Consider the following 24751-nt stretch of genomic DNA (forward strand, 5'->3'; position numbering starts at 1 on the left):
CTTTACTGTGCTATTTTTTCCCTCAAATGTACTCATGTTTCTTGCATTGTGCTAGTTTTTCCCAAAAGTTAAAGACTTTGCAAACCAAAACCTGGTACACACTTGTGTGTACCCAGCTTTAGTTTGCAAAAAGTGTACTAGGTACACACGTTTCAAATTACACAAACAATACATTGGCAGTGCATCGGTGGTTTTGTACACCTGATATATCCGTGAAAGACATTATTCAGGCCAGTCCTGCAGAACAACCGATGTTTATACGATTGCTTCCTCATACATCTAGACTCTTTGCGTGTTAAACAAGCCCTTCTAGTCGCGCCATGCTGTGATGTGACTCCGTAACGCTGAGCGTCTTTATTCGAACAGCAATGCAAACAGGACGCACAGAAAGCTTATTACTGATTAAAATGATACAGTATGTGGCATGCCTATATTCTGTGTGCGTCATTGCTAAGAAAAAAATCTTTTAGTGATGCAACATTGTGATATACTAGTGACGCAGCTGAGAGAGCTATAACAGCAAGCTAAACACACCATAGGATTACATTTACTGTATCTCACTATCAAAAAGATTACATTCTTATTTTTGGATTGCATTGATTGGGATATACAGTACATTGTTCTAAACAGTAGTTGCTACTAAAGCAACATCCATGAACATTGTGCTGGTAACGTGATGTTTTATACTCATTTCCTGAATACTTGCTTGTTTTCAATCAGACTTTTCCAAAAATAAGCATATACTATTATAATATTACTGAAAAGCAATTTTGTTCATTAAACACAAGTAGATAGTGTTTGTGATTTGTAAACGTTGATGTGACCAAATGTGCAAAATGTAGCTTAAACTGAGGAATAGGATGTGGAATATATCACAATTGATGCATGAGTATTTAGGCAATGAATAGTTCATTGGAGTAATATAACCTGAAGGTGAATGTGACCTCAAATGTAGAATGGCTCTGTAGAGACTTTAATCCTGACAGGCGTATTGAATTACTTTCTTACTTTCTCATACTCTTTTCTATCTCAATCACTTTATACATAAGCAAAAGTTCCTAGTAATGAATCATTTATAAATTACCTTGTTAGTGCATAAAACAAAACACTGCTTTGAAAACAATACCAAATCCTGCTGCGGACTCCAGCATGTTTGATGGAAACCCATCAAAAGAGTTCATGGCTTAATGGAGGCTGTTTACGTGGGGAGTTCGATCTGTACCTGCTGTCCCCTGTCACTCCCTGGAAACTTGGCGGCAGATGTTGCCGCGTTAAGTTGCCTCTGAAGTGGCTTTCTGTCCTAGTCTCCTCACCACAACAGAGTCAAACTATATTAGATCTCTTTATTTGTGCCTCAGGCAAGTTTTGGAGTGCAGCTGTGTCCACCTCCTCTTTACCTTTGGTGTTTAAGCCCCCCAGGCAGCAAGTGTGAGACCAAAACTGTTCTGCCACTCTTAACTACAGCTGCTGACAATCCAGCAGCCTCGCTGCAGGCTGGTGAAGACCCACGCCTCTGCTCTGAACAGATGTCAGAGACAACCTGCTAGCTCGCACCTGTATCAGCTTCCATAACCTTGTAGTTTGCCAGCTGAAAAATATATGACTCCCAGGAATTCCAACCACAATCAAAGCCCTTTCTCCTGATTTCTGACTCAACTGTGTGCGGCCTTTTCAAGTACCGGGCCACACTCGAAACTAGCAGAGGGAGAGAGCATGGAAACGGAGGGGGCTGAAAATGCATCTCTTGCCTTTGATACACTATAGTTAAGCTTCAATTAGCACTGGAGTTCATTGATGATTCCTATAAATAAATAATGCTCTGCCTATTGCATATTGTTACATATAAGTTATATATTTATTTAGACAAACAGCTGCATAAAAATAAAAACTGCAGCAACTTGGTTCATTTTCATCTTCCAATAAAATAATGAAGAGAGTTTTTTACTTCGTACTAAGCATTCTGTCAGAAAAACAGAAGCTGATTTCTGTCATCATACAAGTGACACTCCGAAGGCAATGATTTTACCCATCAGTATTAAACCTAACTGTATCTAAAGACATTTGAAATGTTGCCAGAATACTTAGTTCCACATTCTCCCAGCTCATGACAGATCTCACAGTCTCCCCTTCAGTGCACAGCACCCAGAGAATGCCACCTTTATCCCTGCTGCTCTTGTTACTGTCTACAAAGCCTACAAAGAAGAATGTTGTAGCTAAATAGAAAAAAGAATAGTTTTGACAGAGAAGACTTTTAGTGTTTTGCAATACATATGTCTGCATTTACATACAAGATCATTATTTGTTTTGTACGGAATCAGTATGTAATGCCGGCTGTCGGGATGCCTCCTGTCACAATACTGACAGCGGCATCCCTGTGGTTGGTATACCAACAGGGGTCTGATAAGTATACTTACCCTCCCCCCTTCTCCCCCTTACCCTCCCTTCTTGTAGCCTAAACCTCCCCACCCCGCACCCTAACCCTCCCCGTTAGTGCCTAAACATAAGTGTCCCCCCTTCATGCCTAATCCTAACCCTCCCCCCTTAGTGCCTAACCCTAAACCCCCAGTGGTGCTTAACCCTAACTCTCCCCCAGGGGTGCCTAACCCTAACCTCCCCCCAAAAAACCGAACCCTAACCCCACTACACAGCCTAAACCTAACCCTCCCCGCCCACGGCTAACAGCAAGGGTGCACCAAACTTACAGTACTTAGTTTGGCGTCCTTCTGTACTGCGGCGTTGGGATTTAGATAGGGTCAGTATTTTGATGCCTATCTTAAGTCCCTTGTTGGGCTTCCCCCATCAGGATTTAGACTGGCGGCATTGTGGCCGCAGGCCTCATAACTACATCCCGTTTTGACATGACAGCTATATACTATGATAAACATACAGGGGAAGGTGTACTAAGCCTTGGAGAAAGATAAAGTGGAGAGAGATAAAGTACGAACCAATCAACTCTTAAATGGTTATTACTTTGGGTGGGATGTACTAAGGTCAAAAATTCTGTAAAACCCCCAAAACTGCGTTTTTAGGGGTTGTACCGCATTTCACCTAAGTACCAAACTCCGGAATGCGATACAATCTGGAGTTTGGAACCAGTGGGTAATGCCATCTTTAGATGGCTTTACCTAATAGAAGCCTATGGGCTTCTTTTAGTGACGCCCCCTGAGAGGGATCCAATCGGATCCCTCCCAACTCCCCCCTCTGGTGTCATGCACAGAATGACACCAGAGTGACTTTTGGGTCATAAACTCGGGAGTCCCTCTATCGCAAAGGACAGCTCTTACAGAGACAGCTGTCATTTGCGATTTTCTATGTACATACCGGCGATTATCACCGGTATGTACCCAATGAGGCGAGGAATGTACAGCATCGGAGAAGCGATGCTTAATACATCCCTCCCTTTATCTCTCTCCACTTTATCTCTCTTCTAGGCTTAGTTCATCTCTCACAACAATAGGAAACTATTGAATATAGGAACGGAGATAGATGTGTGTATGTAAGTAAATTACTAATATATATATCGTTAGACATTATGAGGCTGATCCTGAGTCAGATGCAAAGTGGCTGTAATCTTGGGTAGTCGCGGAAGCCTCATTTGCTACCTTATGCTAATGGAAGATTCCGTACATATTTTAACATATGTGCCAGAATATGGTATATGGCCTAAAAGTTTCTGGGCATCCATAGCGTAAATGAATTATGCTTGGGCATATCATGGAGGACTTTTTTGCCCTGATTTTACCCTTAGACACTGGGAGATTTGCATATGTAACAGGATTATGGGCCTGATTCAGAGTTGGGAATAGAGAGAGATCTCTCTCTCAACTGATCATCTTGGTAAAACCATGCTGCACTGCAGGTGGGGCAGATTTAAAAGGTGCAGAGAGATTTAGATTCCCACCACGGCCCTAACTGTACGGAGTTTGTATATTCTCCCTGTGCTTGCGTGGGTTTCCTCCGGGTACTCCGGTTTCCTCCCATTCTCCAAAAATATACTGGTAGGTTAATTGTCTCCCAACAAAAATGAACCCTAATGTGTGTGTATTTGAGCATGTGGTAGGGAACTTAGATCGTAAGCTCCACTGGGGCAGGGACTGATGTGAATGACCAACTATTCTCTGTAAAGCGCTGCGGAATATGTGTGCGTTATATAAATAACTGTTAATAAATAAATAATAAATAAATTTGGGAGGGAGGTGTCCAAACTGACATCTAAATTGCAGTGTAATAATAAAGCTGTGCAGTATTTGTGAGCTACATGCAAAAGCAGCCAGTATTTACCCTACATGCAAAAAACTGTATGTATTTACACACCTTGCATTGCAACATGGTTTGAACAGGTACACAGTTAAGTGCTATCTCTCTCTCTATTCCCAACTCTGAATCAGGCCCTATGTCTTTTTATGCACATTGCAAATATGTGTATAAAGATAAAAGTTTTATGGTCCAGACAAACAGACTAAAATACTTAAAAGGATATATATGTATAAACATGTACAGAATACAGTCCAACATATCTGACTTTGAAAATGAGCAACTCATTATTATGTGAAACTGATAATATAATACCTCATCTCCTTGTTGAGGTCGCATCAGTGATACACGGTCAAATTGTCTTCGTAAGAGGGCCCACAGTGCATCAAGTCGACCCTTGGAGGAAGAACAATGGAACAGTAATTTTACATTTCATTATATCTAATTAATATAATTTTATCTTGCAATGGTCAAGGAATTGTATATTTCTAAACATGGGCTGTTGAAAATATTACAAATATTAGTTGAGTCTTTTAATAAGGAGATGTATTTTACATGTTAGAGGCTAAACATTTGGGTTAAAGCAGCACCTCCCTCAATGGGGACTAAGGCTTGTGATTGATCCTGTCCACCCTAATTAAAAGATTAATTGATTTGCTGGTTTTGTGTTATGGAACCTGCAGAACCCCATAAAAGACAGAACGTACATCAGCCCTCAGATCTATGATTAGGGAGAAAGGTGCCTTAGCAAAATCTTTTACCTAGCAAGTAGTGCAGTATTAATGTGAGTAATTAAACAAAACAAAGCTTATTACTGTTGTTTATTATCTATTGAAGACAGAATTTCATTTTGGTATTATATCTGAATAGTACTGAAAAACACTAGATTTATACTGGGAGAATAGTACACATCGCATAAAAATATGCATAATGTAAATGCAGCACATTTAAAAAATAATAATAGGTACTAATTATTCCTAAAGATGTTTTCTGTAGATATCAAATAATCACCAGTAAAAACTGTACATACACACTCAACTTTTTCCGTTTGTTAATTTTTTAATTTGCATACAAAATACAAATGTACAATTTTGATGGAGGATCTGTCTGCATCCAAATGCTACTGTTATGCCGCGTATCCACTAGACGATATAATGAACGATTGAACTATAATGATATCGTTATTGTTCATTATATATTGCAGTGGATATGCAGTCAACGACAAGCGATGTGCGCTACCGCTGGTCGTTGACGACGTCGCTCATCGTGCACCAACCAGGTATACTTTACATGGGAGAATGCACTTATAGGTGAAATTCTAATAATCTGAAAATAAACTGTAGAAATGTAAGTAAATATAGGAAGTTACAATGTCCTTCTCGTACCTTATTTAAGAGCAGGTAGGACAATGAAGAGACATTTTTAATTTTGCCTTGTAATCCACAAACAAGCTGCATGTTCATATATTTTGCAGTTAGTAAATTACCTTTTCACACTTATTAGCCTTATATATATTAATTCAGCACCTTATAGGATGGCAGTACACTAAAGGCCTGTTTCTGCGGCTGACATAAGAGGTTTTTTTTTATCACAGCAGTAATCAACGCAATTTTACAAACATATAATGTTGCCTCTACAATATTAGTTTGGAGCGTTAAGGGTTACCATAGTGCTTCACTGGGCCAGCCTTGCGGATGTACCTATGAGCTCAGTGGACTGAACACCCAGATTTGGGCTCTCAGAGGGTCATTCAAACCCGCTCGCGAGCGCAGGACGCTCGCAAGCGGGTCGATGGTGCCGAATTGCGCATGCGCACGACGGAGGGAGTGACTTGCAAAAGCTGCTGCTTCTTAAATATAATCATAAGGCTTTTAACGCTAAAAACTATTCACATACAATGCTCCAGATACTAGTACACAATATTTATCATCTGGGTTTAAAAACCTACGTACCTTGATTGGCGTGTACCATTTAGTCTGAGATACTGGTCCAGATACTAGTACACAATATTTATCATCTGGGTTTAAAAACCTACGTACCTTGATTGGCGTGTACCATTTAGTCTGAGATACTTGTCCAGATACTAGTACACAATATTTATCATCTGGGTTTAAAAACCTACGTACCTTGATTGGCGTGTACCATTTAGTCTGAGATACTGGTCCAGATACTAGTACACAATATTTATCATCTGGGCTTAAAAACCTACGTACCTTGATTGGCGTGTACCATTTAGTCTGAGATACTTGTCCAGATACTAGTACACAATATTTATCATCTGGGTTTAAAGACCTACGTACCTTGATTGGCGTGTACCATTTAGTCTGAGATACTGGTCCAGATACTAGTACACAATATTTATCATCTGGGTTTAAAAACCTACGTACCTTGATTGGCGTGTACCATTTAGTCTGAGATACTGGTGAGGTAGGTTTAGATTTCTTAGGTGTTGGCTGCTGAAGCATTTCCTCTTCCTCCGGCATTGTCACAACAGCATTTTTGGCTTTTTCTAATCTTGCACCCTCTTCTGTAGAACCTTTATCTCCCCAACGCACCTGAAACAAAAAACAACTCATGATTAATTAATATATAATAATGTGCGGTGATAACATAATTCTGATACAACATGTGACAATGAAGTGTTCTTAGCTCGTAAAATCCTCTTGTCTAAAGTTAAAGGAACTATTTTCAGAGGGAAGGGAATTATATTCAGCCCACTGTATGTGCCATTTGCTGACTTTAGCACTTTAAAATCCTCCAGAAAAACTATTTGCGCAGAGATTTTGAAAAATGCTGATGTCGAGTAAATGACAGGGCATTGGAGTCTGTATGTATCTATATGATTCCATATAATTACTTTGCAGCTAATATTAGATATAGGGGGAATTGTATTAGACGTGATAAATTACCGTATGCTAATTGATCCCTGGGGTTATCCAATTAGCCCCAAAGCAGGTCCACCTGCAATGCTTATCAGTGATTTTTTTTCGGGATCTCAGCATGCTCCCAAAAAAAATCCCTGATAATTAGTCTGTTTTCGGGAAACCACCCGCAAAAACACATAGGTCCGTAAACTTATCTTAGATTCAATGTGTAATCGTCCGATAATTTTTCGAACGCAATAAACAGACTCTCATTGAATTGCCTGAAGCAAAAAAATGGGGATAAGTCCTGTTTCCTCCCTACCCCCCCCCAAAAGTTATCTGGGCTAACTATATTCCCCCCAAACTCAGCTACAGAATGTAACTAACCAGCTATAACAGCTGAACCTTTTAAGTCTCACTTAAATTAAGAAAAAGAGTGCACAAAGGTGTACTTACCCTTTAAATACTGTTCAAAATGTTGTAAGGCTGTGTTTACAGTAAGGAGATATTTCTAAAAATGTTCCTTTAATTTACAGCAAAATACAGCATAATAATAAACATGAAAATAAATATATAACATGTTCAGCTTAGTTTGCTATAGGCTGCAGCACATGTTCTATTTGCACTGTTTTAGAAATAAAATAGAGTAAATAAGTATTTCTAAAAGTAAATGAGAACTCCACAGAGCCATGTCCACTCTTTTCAGATATTATGCAACAATCAAAAGATGCTAACTAAATCTACCATGTTAATCACTTCAGAAGTACTCGGTTCCCGTCTCATTTAATTTTTTGGATGTTAGTAATACAATGAAGGCTTTTCATTTTAAGAGTACTGTCCTTTCTTACAATACCATTAATTGTGCCTAAATCTAATTTCTTCCATAACCCTAAACAAAGCTCCTCAGATAGACTGAAAGGAAACAGCAGATATATTCTCAGCTGATGCTCAGATCAAAGGGAACAAACAGAGAACATTCTTTCATAACCTCTTTATGAGCATATGAGGAACTGATGTCATATGGAAATGTTCCATGTATTGCTACAATATGAAAGCACGTTGCAGTTTAACTAACAGGAGAATATGCCATATTTCATATATAACTGCCTGCTGAAAAAAGGTTCATTCAAATGTTATTAGAAAATATAAACACAGGGGGTGGTTCAGGGTAGGTTCAGTGCACATAAGCAGCTTTGCAATTCCGTCCTTACAAATATGCAAATGCAGAAAGTTGTCTTACACCCCCTGCTGCATATGCAATCTCAGCAATGCGACTATAGTCGCAGACCGGGATAACCATCGCAACCAGGACGGCGCTGCCAGCTGAGTAAGCCTCAGCTTATGCAGGCTGGCCGGCTTGCGAGGCCAGGAAACTGCGTTTGTGGATGCAGATACTGGCCTTGCCACTCCCGGAAAACAGGAATGTCACGCCACCATTTCCGGGAATGCTATCCATCCCTGCCCCCACACCGCCCTGAGAATGCCTCTGCCTGTCAATCAGACAGAGGCATAGAAGGGGCTGCGTATGATCACGCAGGACCCGTTCTGTACATGCACTGAACAGGTCCTGCGCGCACATCCTGCACACACACAGATTCCCGGTTTTTGGGAGTCGGCATTCAGCATTGCATTAGTGTGTAATGCTGAATCAGCCCCACAGTGCACAATTACACTTACATACTGTAATAGCCTTTCACATCTTCTAATTGTCTAACAGTTGGTAATTTAGTCTCAAATTAGTGTGGGGGTGGGGTGGCGAAGTTCCGTGATGACCCTAAAAATTGGAAAAATTAAGGGCCTGTGTATCAAGCTGTTTGATACATAAAATTATGCAGAAACTGTAGTTTCTACATAATTTTATGTATTGCTCCTATGTACTAAAAGCACAATGCAGGAAATTTCACAGAAATCTCCTGCAAAGTGCTAATTAGCCCTGCAGATCATAGTCCCCGATATTATCAATGGGGCCTACGGTCTGACACCTATGTACTAAACTCCAAAAAGCAAATCTTATCGGAGTTTAGCCCCAGTAGTTTACACCATCTTCAGATGATGTAAACTACTGTAAGCCTATGGGGCTCCAGGGGCAGGAGATAGATCTTTCGATCTCCCTCTTGCAGCCCCCAGCCGGCCCTGGAAGCTGACACTGTGCGCATGCGCAGTGTCAGCTTCTCCCAGGAAAGTCTTTCACTTCTGTGAAAGACTTCCTCAATTTGCATTGGATACAACTCGTAGGGACAGTGCATACTGCAACTGCTGTCCCTGCGAATTCCCCTTTGTACATAGCGGGGCTATTTCCATAAAATATTTAAATATCTCCTGCGAGTTGGACCTATAATAATTGCTGCAGTACAGTGATTATTAGTACATAGACCCCTAAAACTGTCAATCACCATTATGTCCCCTACTAATATGGAGCATGAAGGTAATATACACTGTGCAGCCAGACTATAACTTTACACTGTAACATGTTAACCACTTGCCTGGCATGGTCGTATCAGATACGACCACAACAGGGTGGGCTTTCCCTGACATGGTCGTATCTGATACGACCAGTCAGAAATGCCCACTAGGCGGCTGTGGGAAGCTAATCTTCCCGCAGCCGCCTACATCAAAGGGACCTTCTGGTCCCTCTGCAAGTGTGGCTGCTTCTCTAGCGTGTCCCGATCACTGCTGGCCACAGTGATCGGGCAGCGTCGGCAGTTCCCCTCCCATAGAAGCAGCAGTGCTGCTGCTGTGACCCGATCACTGTGGCCAGCAGTGATCGGGCAGACATCTCCGCCCCCTTGAGTAAACAGCAGTAGTGGCGGCTCTGGTAGCCGCCACCGCTGCTGCTATGTATCTGAACCGCCAGCGGGACACCCTCCCGCTGCGGCTCCGGAACTACAGTGATCACTATGTGATCACTGTGTGTGAAGGAGCAGCAGCCGCGGCTTTGGCTGCTGCTTCCAGGTAGCCCAGCACACTACATCTGGCCTCAGCTCCTCCCCAATGATGCCCAATTTTATAAGGCCCATTATATATATCTATATATATATATACATATATATATATATATATATATATATGTGTATATATATATGTGTGTGTATATATATATATATATATGTGTAATATATATTTCTATGTATACACGTTTGACAAAGTTGTTACGGGCTCCGAAACGTTGGATTTATGCAGTGATTTTTACTGAATACACTTGATTGGATTTTTCTAAGATCTTGAGTGCCGCTGTCCTTTCTTTGCAATTCTGACAATTTGTTCGCAGAGGGCACCGGGGCCAAGTGACATTATACACTGGAGTGCCGGACCGTTTTTGTTGTATATATATATATATATATATATATATATATCGATAGACATCATAGAGCCTCTGAATAAGGATGGCAGTCGACCGTCGATGGTTTACAAACCATCGATGGTTTGTGAACCATCAATGGTCTGACTGAAAACAAGTGGTTTGCCATTGCTGGTGGCTAGCAATGTTGCACCAACGATGGTAACCCTCAATCGATGTTTGGGAATCATCGGCAGTTGTGGTCTACACAGATCTCGAACAATCGCTAAAGAATTGATGGATTCTAATGATGGTTGAACCATTGATGGTACAGCTGTCAATGGCCATCACTACAGTATACCATAAAAATTGCTATTTTTATGGTATACTGTGTTTTAAAAAATATTTTTTTCAAATAAAATAGTGATGGATAAGTTTAAAATGATGTTCTTGACCTAATTCAATCATAACATAAACCGACAATTTTGGAGCGGTTTTTGGAAAAAGAATTCGTCAGTTAAGTGGTTAAAGTGATTCTGTTAAAAAGTTTAGCAAAATCTAATCTGCAACACATTGTACATAGTACATTGGAAGCAGGAGTGGCTCTAGGCCCGGGCGAGCCAGGCCATCGCCCCGAAGTGCCACTGTATCCGGCGGGTGCAAGAAACGCCCACCCGCCCTCCCGGCGCTATAGTGAATAAGTAAGCTCAAGGGGAGGGAGCGGAGGAGGGAAGGGGCGGCAACACAGCAAAGCCTAGCGCCGGCCCTGATTGGAAGCTAAGGGCAGTGTTGGGATATTAAAAGGACAATAACCTTAAACTTTATTTTATTTATAGTGTCTGTTTATGTTCTATTTCTATGGGAAACACTAAGCCCAATCTACTCCTATAGCAAGCAATCAGCAGTAGGAACTGGTAAGCTGATTCAGAGATAGACGCTACTCGCACAACCACTGCGCCTTTGTACATAGCGGCTGAGCAAAATTATCCAAAAGTCGCAGGAGGCATCTTATGTAAATAGGTTTCCACTGCCGGCTTCTCTGATCCTATGCTGCCTCCAAAGGCGCAGCCATCAGATCAACTGTGTGACCATCAGACATCTGAGCAACCCTCAGGTACAGGGGCCCATAGATCAGCAATCAGAAAAAAGGTTTCACCAATTCAGTGTTTTTTTACCCTGAATTAACTCACCAATCCACCAATAAGCGCCCATACACAGTGATTCGCAGATCATTTTCATCCAATGATCAGATCTGCAAATCTTGAAAGTGCTCATTTTAATAGTAAAATACTACAGGTTGAGTCTCCCATATCCAAAATGCTTGGGGCCAGGGGTATTTTGGATAACGGAATATTCTGTATTTTGGAATATATGCATATTATAATGAGATATCTTGGGAATGGGTCCCAAATCTAAACACAGAATGCATTTATGTTTTATATACACCTTATATACGCAGTCTGCAGGTAATTTTATACAATATTTTTAATAATATTGTACATCAAAAAAAGTTTGTGTACATACATGAAATTCATTTATATTCACCTTATACACGCAGCCTGAGGTTACTTTTTACTATATTTTTAATAATTTTGTGCCTTAAACAAAGTTTGTGTACATTGAAACATTATAAAGCAAAGGTTTCACTATCTAAGCCATGCTAAAAATATTCCGTATTTCGGAATATTCTGTATTTGGGAATATTTGGATATGGGAGACTCAACCTGTAGTAGCAAATTGGCTGATTGTTACCAGCAGTGGCTCCTACCCTCCTAGATGAGATGAGGAGACACTGTACTCCCAAAGGGCCGAGTCCCGGTGCCTGCGCAATGGATCTGACAGGTGCCGGTACCGGCGCATGAACAAAACACCGGTTTCTGGGGACTGCATTGGCAGCCCCTAGTAGCCGGGAAGACAGAGAAGTGGCTACCCAGGGGGAGAAACACCTCACCTTGAGACTGCCTGTCCTGTGTGTGACTGGTAGGTAGCGTTTCCAATGGGAAGCCACTGCCAGTTACAGTGTAGCCAGTGCAGTCATGGACATGGACTGCAACTGCTTACTGAGATGGCCGATTTTACTTGGGGGGCTGCAGCCAGTAGCGGCTCCAGGCACGGGCAAGCAGGTCCGTCACCCGGAGCGCTACTGTTTCCGGAGGGCGCAGGAAACGCCCACCTCCCTCCCAGCGTTATAGGGCATATTTAAGCTCATGGGGAGGGAGCGGAGGAGGGAAGGGGCGGCAACACAGGACGGCGCTGGGCACAGCACAGCCTAGCGCCGGCCCTGGCTGCAGCCCTGCGGACACTAGGTAATATATGACACTGGTTGTTACCATACACTAGCAATCTACTGCCCTGATTGGTCTGTGAATTCAATATACTGCACAACCTGATTCACCAATTCCAATCACTTTTTGGCTAGAATCTGCAATCTGTGAATCCCATACATTGGCAATTTTTTTTACACAATCATCTGCCAAACGCAGAATTACCCCAAATGATGTATGTGCCCTTTTACTAAGGATGCCCAGTAAAATCACGCTGGCGGAGCCATTGAAGCAGCCACTGACTTTTGCATGCCCAGAAAACACCCGTATTCTGCAATGCTGGCAGTCGCTGCCCCCAAACATCAGCTTCATGTCAGTCATACTGTGGCTTTTGGGGCACTGCAAGCGGCATCGCAGACCCAGATCTGCACATGCCCAGATCTTAAAACATCGGGGTTGTGCGTTAACATCGAATTATTGTACTCCTCTGAATCAGCCCCTGTATCGCGGAGAGGGAGGAGAGAAGGAGGTGAGTCAGCAGTGTCAAACCCCAGAACAGGTAAGAAACCATCGAACGCTGGGTCCTACAGAGCAAGGGAGCATGATGTAAAAAGCACAGAACATATATGTTGTCTAAAAATGTATTACAGGTTTTAAAAAAAAGAAAGGAAAGAAAATTCAGCTGCATGAGTTAATGTGAGGAATACTGGCTGCATTAGGAGAAAACACTGGGAATTTGTAAATGTTTCCTTTGTCCTGAGCATTATGGCAAATAATTCCCATACCTTAACTATACATGAAATATAAAATATAATATTACAAACCTCCATTCTCTTAATACCACCAACACCACGTCCACCATAGTAACTAGCATCCACTGTAGGCCATTTCTTATTAGGTAGCGCATCTTCTGGCTCCTAAGTAAATAAAAATGTGGGCAGCTTATTACTGCATACAAAAATAAATTGTCCTGCATGGTAAAGCAATATGCATGGGCGGAACTACCATAGGTGCAAGGGGTTCAGCTGCTATGGGGCCCAGAGGTGAGGGGGGCCCATCTTCCTTGGCATAGGGGCCCTTACAAACTCTTGTTATGTGGTCTTCATGATTTGTACCTACTGTAGTTATGCTACTGGCAATATAACTAAATTGAAGCAAACTGTATAAACAGTGTTCTGTAATGGCTTCATCTGTTCTGTATTAAAAATATAGACCTGACAGAAATAGGATTTGCTCATATTTGCCTTTGGAAAAATTAATGTACGCAGGAGCAGCCAAAGAGCAAGTGCAAGTATGATAAATTGATGCAGTCCACATAGACAAAGAAATTGTCAATTTGTTTTCAAAAACAGGAATCTGATTTTATCATCATCATAATCATGTATAATAAGCTGTAGCTAGATGCCTTTTACTTTTATGTATAAGGGTTCTATGAGAAATTTTATCTCTTCTCTTTATAAAAAGCATTCCTCATAGTTCTGTAATTGTTAGAGCAGTACTATTTACTTTTACACATAGCATACCTCCTCAACAGGTGCTGGTGGTGGTGGTGGGGGAGGATCTTTGATAACCTAGAAAAGAAAAAACAATAGCATAGCATAAATGATTTATACATTTGTCTATATGGGTTTTTTAATGCCAGTGCTTGGGATCCCGGAGGTCATAATCCCGACGCCACCATCCCGACAGGGTTAGGACACTGATACCTGTCGGTAGGTATCTTAACCCTCCCCCTAATCCATAATGGAATCTCTACTGGTCAACATTTTTGGATACAGGAAGAGGGAGGGATCAATAAATGATTAGCTTACTTGTAATTGGATGGCTTAACACTCCCAATCAGAATCTGGCTGTCATTTACATCCTTTATCCCTCTGCTGCCACTATTTATCTAATCTAACCTGCAGAGGTCGCTATGTATTAACAGATCCTTGAACCTGCTGAATTGGCGAATGGTGATTCTCCAGAGAGGATCCCATTCACTCCACAAGGTACTAGTGTTCAGAAGAGTTTAAAAGATGATTATTCAAATTGGACAAGCTCTTTAAAGTGAGTTGTGAAATGGGATCCTATATCTGCTTCACTGAATGTTCCATCACAATACAGAATCTGTAGGCAGGGTACACGTTGTTGATGCACAATCTACAGTAATTATATGGCTAATAGAAGTCACCATGGAGTTGTGTAACAATTTAAAAGCTTGATGCTGTAGATGAAGTCCTTTTATACCAATCCCAGAAATGTGAGGTGATTCTAAAAACTGGAATAATAATTTAACATAGGAGGTTTATAATTGAAATATACATAACGTTTCATAATGGACATTGAAGCAAAGTCATCACAACTCACTGGTTAAAAATGATGACATCAGAACTGTCTATACTGGTATTATTTACAGAGGTTTACACAAATATTAATATTTGTGAACTATAAACTCACATTTTCAATTATTTAAACTATTTCTGAAATTTAGAATAACTGTTTTTCTGATATACAATAAAGTTATCTAGTTATTCTTATTTTTAATCACAAATTATAAAGCTTGTCAACCCAACAGAAATGACAGATAATGCAATTATGACCCAGTTCATAAATATTTTAATGAAACACAGATGTTTAAGAAAGGTTGCTCTGTACTGTAATTCAGGCACATAGCCACAATCCTTCCACTACAATACGACAGTTATCTTCAGAATAATTCAAATACTGTATCAAGTTAGTGTCTTTAGTTTAGTGAGTAAAGCTGGGTACACACTGTACAATACATTGTATGATATAGCGTTCAGAAGAGGATCGGAACGATATATATCGTACACATCGTATACTGTGTACGCCTGATCCATCGTTCACTGCATTGTCCCATATGCTGTTCTGCACAGCAGATGGGATGATGCAATGAATGCTGTTACATTTAGCATGTAACGATATATTGCCTAGTCATACACTGAATCTGTGTGTACGGCGTGTGCAATGTATCGTTACATGACATCATTCTGTAGCTGGATACACAAATCCATCCAAGAAAAAAAAAATTGTGTTGTGGTTTTAATTCTAGTTTATACCTTTTGATAATTATAATTATAAATCATTCTATAAGTTTTTTATTTATCTACATATTCTTTTAAAATTCATATAGTTTCCATATGTGAAAAAGGAAGGAAGTAGATTGCCATTTGAAAAATAGCTGAGATGATGAAACCGCAGATGAAATAGCAGATGTTTGTAAGAAGAATATCTGTTTTTTATTTTATTTTGTTTATATTATAAGCATGCAAAGCAACAGTCAGCTTACCTATTCATTACCAGTATTTTTAGAGTGCTTTTAAAGACAAATGATGATTGCTTTAATGTTGATTTATTTTGTCCAATAAAAATAACAAATTAAAAACTACTTGAATGATAATCTGGCTACAGGATATCTAAATGCGAGCATTGTGCATCAAAAAAGTATATATCCACTATAACAGATTATAAAAGCTACTGATATTAAATCTATTAGCACTGGTCTGCAAGACCAGACCATGGGAATGCAGAAACTGCCAGCAGGATGAAAAACATTCAATTATAGATTAAATGGAATGTTATTTTATATCTAAAATAAATGCATTATTCTTTTTTCTTTGCAATGGATTAAATTATAACAGATGACAGACTATAATGGACTACAAACCATCAATTTCATTCCTAGTACATTTCTAAAATATTTTAGTGTGGATGGAACAGGTAATGCCTCACTGTTAAGCTGTTAGCGTCTATGACTGCCTCCTCTAAAACATAAAGACAATGATTTTAGAGAATTTGTAAACATCTGGCACATCACTTGTGTCCAAGACACCATATGGAGGACAATTTTTGTTTATTGTCTTTTTGTTGTCTATTTCCCGGACTTTAAATAGGCCAGGAAGTCTAGTTTTGTTCATACCAACATGAATCCATACACAAATATAAAATGAAAAGCAAACTTTTTTTTTATTTTTTAATATATTTATTTTTATTTTCACTTACCACTTTGCAACAGAGGGGCCAAAACCACCAGAATAAGGCAAGAGCTATAAGGAGCAATATAATAAGTATTGCGATAACTGCAATCAAGCCACTGGACTGTAAACAGAAGAAAAGTATAACCGTTTACAAGGCATCATTATATTTGACAACTCTGTGATCAACTAGTTTATCAGTCAAATCAAAATACAAATGCAAAATATTCCATGGCACTGCAAAAGATGTTTGGATATTAAGATTAATAAAACTGCATGTGTGTAACTACCATAGGTGCAAAGGGTGCAGCTGCTATGGGGCCCAGATCTTAGGGGGGCCCATCTTCCTTGTCAAGGATGTGTATGTGTTATATACATTTCTCACCATTGGGTGGTACATAGGGGCCCTTACAAACTTTTGCTATGGGGCCTTCAAATACCTAGTTACATCACTGTAAAACAGTATTATTGTTTTAAAATTGTCATACTGTATTACTATTTTCCCTTATGACCATGACAGTGACCGCCATGTTGTTTTGTTCACATTACATAAAAAAAACCCTAAGCTTCAGAACCTATATCCTCCAACATCAAAAATGTTCATCAAGTAAGCACTAACCAGGGCCTGCAGAAGGTCCAGTGCTAATGGAACAGTCTCCCTGGATATATTCAGCAGGAGTTGTAAAATCCTCCGTCTAACCCGCCCAAACAATAGACCTACCTGTAGTAGGCGAGTTTGGGAGTAGATCACTGTGTAAAAGTGTAGAAATAATTAGAAAAATTTAAAAAATGTGTGGAGTCCCCTCCTAAATACATAACCAGCCCTGGACCTTTCAGCCTGGTCTGGTACTAGAAAATTGGCGGAATCACCGGCATGGGGTCCCCCTTATTTTCTGGGAGACCCCCACACTGGTTTGTCCCCCGATTTTCCAGTACCAGACCAGGCTGAAAGATCCAGGGCTGGTTATGGATTTAGGGAGGAAAGAGTTAGATTTTTCAGTTTAATCATCCCAAAATTGTAATCTCTACAACATCTATGCGAGTCACTGCTGTACAACACTTTCAGAGTAACACAGTATGGTGCACTTGGTACACCATCACTTTCATAAAATGATGGCTTTAAATTAAAATATCTCAAACAGCACCTCAGGATTTACAGGGGACACAGACTACCTGTAAGGCAGCAGGGGCAGATTGGGCCACTGGGAAAGCAGAAAAGTTACAGATGGGCCAGTTCCCTCTCCCCCCGGCCGGGCTGGTATGCACTTACTGGTGGCCACCCTGACGGCTGCTACATAGAAGCTGCTTCGTCAGTAAAATGTAAAATGGCTGTGGGAAGGCTGCTGTGCATGCCCAGCCGCAGCAGCTCCATGGGCCTTTGCGGAGAGTGACAGCTCACAGTTCCGCCTCTAGCAGAAATCAGTCATGTTCGGAGCAGGAGCTGGGAAGGGCAGGGGCAGCCGTGGCTGCCAATAAGTGTGTCATAACAAGTGCATAATGTAGGTGATCTGATTATGGATGAGGTATGCTATGCTGAAAGGGATGCTATGTGGAGAGAGGTGCTGTGCTGTGAGGGGAGTGGGGTGCTGTACTCTGAGGGGAAAGGGATGCTGTACTGTGAGGGGAGAAGAGGAGAGGGGTGCTGTGATTTGAGGTGAGAATGGTGCTATGTGGAGAGGGGTGCTGTGCAGAGAGGGGTGCTGTGCTGTGATGGGTGAAGAGTTCTATGCTAAGAGGGTTGCTGAGCTTTGAGGGATGTTGTGCTGTGAGGGGAAAAGGGTACTATGTGGAGAGGGCTGCTGTGCTGTGACGGGAGAGGGATGCTGTACTTTGAGGGGAGAAGGGTGCTATGTGGAGAGGGGTGCTGTGACAGAAGAGGGGAGAGGGATACTGTGAGGGTATAGAGGTGCTGTGAAGGAATATGGGTCCTGTACTCAGAGTGGGGATATAAGGGGTTCTGTACTGTGATGGGTGAGGGGTGCTGTAGTGATGCGAGGCAGGCAATGAAGGGTCAATATTAGGTACTATGAAGTGGGCAGTGAAGGGGGCAGTATGTGGTGTTGTGAGGGGAGAGTAAGTGGTGCTGTGAGGAGGGTCAGTGTGTGTGCTGTGAGGGGCTCTGTGTGCTCTGGGGGATGAGTACGCTGAAACAGAAGTCCACTAAATGTCGCTAAAATCCATACATGCTTACTAAAAAATTGGGCTTGAGCCGGCCCTGCTGGTGTGCTGCATGTAAAAAGAGGATGAAATCTGTGAGGAGGATTGCAAGGAGCCTGCAAGAAGATTATTAGCTGGGGAAGTGAAGAAATAAAACAAAAGGAGCTAGAAAAGGATAAGGAAGTAATAAAGAAGTGCAAAGGAAATATTGTATGTCATAGTACGTACTGGGGAGCATTGAGTGGCATATTATCTACTAGGGACACTAGGTGGCATATTATGTACAGCGAGGCATTGTATGGTAGATTGTGTACTTGGGGCCAATATGTATCACATTGTGTTCTGTGGGAACACTGAGTGGCATATTGTTTTATTGTGTACAGGGGGCACAGAGTGGAATATTATATGCTTAGGGGGCATTGTGTGGTACAGTATATTGTGTACTGAGAGGACACTGAGTGGCATGCTATGTATTGGGGGACATTATATTGCATATTCTGTACTGGGAAGGACCAGAGTGGCATATTATGTACTGGGGGCATTGTGTTTTTTTCCCCTGTGGGCGCTAAAGTGTTTGTTATTTTTTTCTGTCAGTGGCCAATGTGTGTAATTTTTTGTTTTGGGGGCAATGTGTTTGTTGGTTTACTGTGGGGGCCAATGTGTTTCTTTTTACCCTGCCCCCTCAACAAACCCCACCCCCTCAACAGACCCCACCTCCATTAGGGCTGCTTTCCGAAAATTTCAGGGCTGGTTTTACATCCCAATAAGCTCCTGTAAGGCAGTCTGCTATGTCAATGGAATTGTATCTCCTGGTCATCTATATATCTATCTATCTATCTATCTATCTATCTATCTATCTATCTATCTATCTATCTATCTATCTTATCTATTTGTCATATCAATCTATCTATTATCTATCTAATCTATTATCTATGTATCTATTTATCATAACTATCTAATCTATCTTATATATCATATCAATCTATCTATAAATATATCTATCTACAGTCAGGTGCATAAATATTGGGACATTGACAGAATTTTCATATTTTGGCCTCTATTCACCATCACATTGGCTTTGAAATGAAACAAACAAGATGTGCTTTAACTGCAGACTTTCAGATTTAATTTGAGGGTAATTACATCCAAATCAGGTGAACGTTGTAGGAATTACGACGGTTTCTATATGTGCCTCCCACTTTTTAAGGGGCCAAAAGTAATGGGACAAACTAAACAATCCTAAATCTAACTTTCGCTTTTTAATACTTTGTTGCAAATCCTTTGCAGGCAAGTACAGCCTGAAGTCTGGAACGCATAGACATCACCAGACGCTGGGTTCAATCCCTGGTGATGCTCTGCCAGGCCTCTAGTGCAAATGTCTTCAGTTCCTGCTTGTTCTTGGGGCATTTTCCCTTCAGTTTTGTCTTCATCAAGTGAAATGCATGCTCAATCGGATTCAGGTCAGGGGATTGACTTGGCCATTGCATAACATTCCACTTTTTAGCCTTAAAAACTCTTTGGTTGCTTTTGCAGTATGCTTCGGGTCATTGTCCATCTGCACTGTGAAGCGCCGTCCAATGAGTTCTGAAGATTTGACTGAATATGAGCATATAATATTGCCCGAAACACTTCAGAATTCATTCTGCTGCTTTTGTCAGCAGTCACATCATCAGTAAATGCAAGGGAACCAGTTTCATTGGCAGCCATACATGCCCACGCCATGACACTACCACCACCATGCTTCACTGATGAGGTAGTATGTTTTGGATCATAAGCAGTTCCTTTCCTTCTCCATACTCTTCTCTTCCCATCACTCTGGTCTGGTACAAGTTGATCTTTGTCTCATCTGTCCATAGGATGTTGTTCCAGAACTGTAATGGCTTTTTTAGCTGTTGTTTGGCAAACTTGAATCTGGTCTTCCTGTTTTTGAGGCTCACCAATAGTTTACATCTTGTGGTGAACCCTTTATATTCACTATTGTGAAGTCTTCTCTTGATTGTTGACTTTGACACATATACACCTACCTCCTGGAGAGTGTTCTTGATTTGGCCAACTGTTGTGAAGGGGTTTTTCTTCACCAGGGAAATAATTCTTCTGTCATCCACCACAGTTGTTTTCCGTGGTCTTCCGGGTCTTTTGGTGTTGCTGAGCTCTCCGGTGTGTTCTTTCTTTTTAAGAATGTTCCAAACAGTTGATTTGGCCACACCTAATGTTTTTGCTATCTCTCTGATGGGTTTGTTTTGATTTTTCAGCCTAATGATTGCTTGCTTCACTGATAGAGACAGCTCTTTGGATCTCATATTGAAAGTCGACCGCAACTGATTCCAAATGCAAATGTCACACCTAGAATCAACTCCAGACCTTTTACCTGCTTAAATGATAATGAAATAACGAGGGAATAGCCCACACCTGTCTATGAAATAGCTTTTCAGTTGATAGTCCCATTACTTTTGGCCCCTTAAAAAGTGGGAGGCACATATAGAAACCGTTGTAATTCCTACACCGTTCACCTGATTTGGATGTAATTACCCTCAAATTAAATCTGAAAGTCTGCAGTTAAAGCACATCTTGTTTGTTTCATTTCAAAGCCATTGTGGTGGTGAATAGAGGCCAAAATATGAAAATTCTGTCAATGTCCCAATATTTATGCACCTGACTGTATCTATCTATCTATCTATCTATCTATCTATCTATCTATCTATCTATCTATCTATCTATGTGTTTATTTTTAATTTATTAAGATAAGGTTATCATTGGTTTTGATTATGGCTCAAAAATGCTTGGAATATATCAGATAAATAAGAAACATTGAATAAATACTTTTTAATGTTTTTTGCTTTAACAAGGCTGCTTGGTGGGGGTCAGTAATCTTTCCATATAAGTTTACCTAAGCCTTGTGCATGATATTTCTGCTTATATTTCTCCCTGACCCACCCTGGTCGACTTTTTCTTCTCAGTACACTGGGCTGTTATGCTCCATAGAAACTAATACTTGCCATCTATTCTGAGGAGCCAAAATTGCTTTTCCTATATATGTATCTTGTGTCTGGGTGACGTTTACTTCTATTTGGAGCTTTTTAGATATGTGAAGTATATTTGAATGCAATATATACATTTACGAAATTGTTGAAGCAGGTGAAAAGTTAATTGTGTGTGTGTAAACCAAGAAAAGCTCAAATGTTATATTTTACACATGTTAACAGGCTTAGAGGACAGCAGAGGTTTTAATGAATTCTCAGACGCAGTAGCTTGTATGTATTGTTTGTTTTTTTCTACTCCCTTGACCAAAACGGCAGTGATTAACTTGCAAATTGTCTACGCGATCATTAACAAATATATTCCTGTGGTACGTGATCTCTGTTCAGCATTCCAGCTGCTACTATAGAAACACTAATCTGTTGTGTTAGCGCAGATAAATGCTGTGTTTCAAAAACAAATTTATGTACAAAAACATAAAACATTATCATCAGATTTCAAAAAACAAAAAAGATTATCAATATGTGCATGATAAAAATCAAATAATACCAATATTAGTTGGAAGCTATAAACCTCAAGAGTGAGGATACTGTCAGTATCTGTATTGTGAAATCACTTAATTTGAACAGACAAATTAATAGCACAATATGCTGAAAAACACTGACTCCACAAAGATGGGTCATGCACAAGCTATTGCCAGACAAGACCTTCAGTACACGGTGGCAATTATTTCATGATCATGACCAAACCCTGGCTACATCTATAAGAATTGTTATATTCCATAGGAAACCACTTCATGACAAGAGATTTTGCACCCCTTTATGACCAACCCAATCTCTCTACTTAATGGTATACTGGAATAAACGGTTATTTTAAGTCTGTTATACAAAAATAGGGAAATATTATGCTTTTTGTAACTTTTACAGCATTAGACTGTCAGCCCATTCCTTTACCTAAAGAAGTAAATAAAAGCACATTTTAGTCTCTATTTTTTGCGTTGTTTTAGTGAAGATTAGTCAGTGGACTTACTCTGTGGACCTCAGTTTTCATTTTAGTCATTGTTTTAGTCATAATTTTTGTGAACAATTTAATTAATGATACTGTAATGGATTTTACTGAAGAACTTTTCTCTTAAATTCCCTTGAGAACTTGAACAGCGTACTATTCCTACAGTATAAATTTAATAATCTAGGTTTAGTAGGCTGTGAGAATATGTTAGAACCAGTGTTAATTTAGACAAAGATTTGAAATTTAGTTTAAATCTTAGACACTTATTTAAAATTGAATACAGATTTCGTATTTTTTTGTTAATTTAGTTATTAAAATGTTTATATTTTCATTATCGCTACAATTTAATCCTCAAAACAAATTTAGTCGACGATTACTTTTAGTAAAAATTTTCATCGACAAAACACTCTTTTAGATCTAGTTTACATCTGGATCTCATAACCACTAGCAGATGACGAGAGTAGACACGTTATCTCCATTTGAAGTGAGCAAGCAGCCTATAGAATTTACTTTGAACACTGTGTGCTGTGATCAGGGTGCCTGTAACCGAATGACACTAGTGGTATCAGTGCTTATATCTCATCTATTTCTGCTTGAAGTTTTAAAAAAAGCAGCTCAGAATTAAGAGCCTACTGTGCAGTCGGCAAGCAACTATTACTGTCCAATGTTCTATGTCCAAAATCTCAGCTTCAAAAATGGCAGCTTCCAGGTGTGCTATATGACTCTTGAACATGTTTCTCTTATATCAGGGATGGGGAACCTCAGGCCCGGGGGCCGTATAAGGTCCTCGGAATCATTTGGTCTGGCCCTGCACCCTGCAGCCAGAATCTATGCAGCAGTGCCCCCTGGACGCTTCAGACGGTCACACCGCTGCCCTTATAACTCCCCGGAGCATACTCAGTATGCTCTGGGCATTGCTGTAACCACCGGCGATTGTGGCCCTGCCCCCTGTGACATCAAATCGTTGGAGTGTGGCCTCACCGGGCTCGCAAATAACGTTATATATATCAAAATGGCCCTCAGCAGAAAAAAGGTTCCTCACCACTGTCTTATATGTATACAGCATGTGCTGTCTTTTTATGTTTATTTTACAATAAAAGCATAAGGTTGCAGAACAGTAAAAATACATTTTCATAATTTTTTTTCCCCCCCAAAAAAACAACCTTTTTGCTTTAAAACAACTTTTTAAATTGATGTTTTACTTTAAATGACTTTAAAACTACCTTTATGCAGGAGACGCAAAAATTTTGGAGCAAAGTTATCACAGTTCAACATTACTTTCTATGGTTTTACTTAAAAAAATTATTGGGAAAACATGTATGTTGTACCACTAAGGCAGTTTTCTAAATATGCTACTAATTTCACGTAATTTTCATCATGGACCATGTTTTACTGGAATCAGTATGATTTACCGCCAGACCCATGCCCGGCGGTTGGAATCCCGACAGCGGCATCCCGGGAGAGGAGGAAATCTCGATCGTCCTAAGGTAAGTATTGACTAACCTAATTCTATCCCCTAATCCTCCCTCAGGGGTGCCTAACCCTAACCTTCCCCCCACTGCCTAACCCTAATCCCCCCTCTAAGTGTCTAAACCTAACCCCCCCTTCCCTGTCCCCCGGGTGGTGCCTAACCCTAAATTCCCCCCCGGAGGTGCCTAACCCTAACTCTCCCTTCCCCTAGCCTAAACCTAACCTCCCGTGGGGGTGCCTAACCCTAAGTCCCCCCCGGGAACCCTAAACCTAACCCACACCCCCACGGTTATCCACGCTCGGTGCCCGGCATCCCTTCGATCGGGATGGCGGGCGCCGGTCTCCCGGCATCGGTAAAATGACAGCCGTCTAGATGTGGATGCCTGTCATTTAACCCTTGCCGGGATTAAGTAGTCGGGAAGCCGGCTGTCGGGATTAGGTCCGCCGGCTTCCCGACTGCATATCGTTTTACTCCAACCCTTAATTTCCACATTGCTGTGACCG

General features: G+C 40.6%; 1 protein-coding gene across 3 annotated transcripts in view; it reads right to left on the bottom strand.

The window, feature by feature from the left end:
- The window catches only part of ANTXR2 (ANTXR cell adhesion molecule 2), a 236625-nt gene that overhangs the window by 62471 nt on the left and 149403 nt on the right, over positions 1 to 24751 (bottom strand). For all 3 annotated transcript variants that reach the window (XM_088452105.1, XM_088452106.1, XM_088452104.1), the window contains 5 exons: positions 16665 to 16760; positions 14183 to 14230; positions 13484 to 13576; positions 6642 to 6809; positions 4570 to 4650 (listed from right to left, as the gene is read on the bottom strand). In XM_088452105.1, coding sequence (XP_088308231.1) covers positions 4570 to 4650; positions 6642 to 6809; positions 13484 to 13576; positions 14183 to 14230; positions 16665 to 16760 — 486 coding nt within the window. The remainder of the gene's footprint in view (positions 1 to 4569; positions 4651 to 6641; positions 6810 to 13483; positions 13577 to 14182; positions 14231 to 16664; positions 16761 to 24751) is intronic.

This window comes from Taudactylus pleione, unplaced genomic scaffold, assembly GCF_031769625.1.
Source record: "Taudactylus pleione unplaced genomic scaffold, aTauple2 ptg000033l, whole genome shotgun sequence".
Classification (NCBI taxonomy): domain Eukaryota; kingdom Metazoa; phylum Chordata; class Amphibia; order Anura; family Myobatrachidae; genus Taudactylus; species Taudactylus pleione.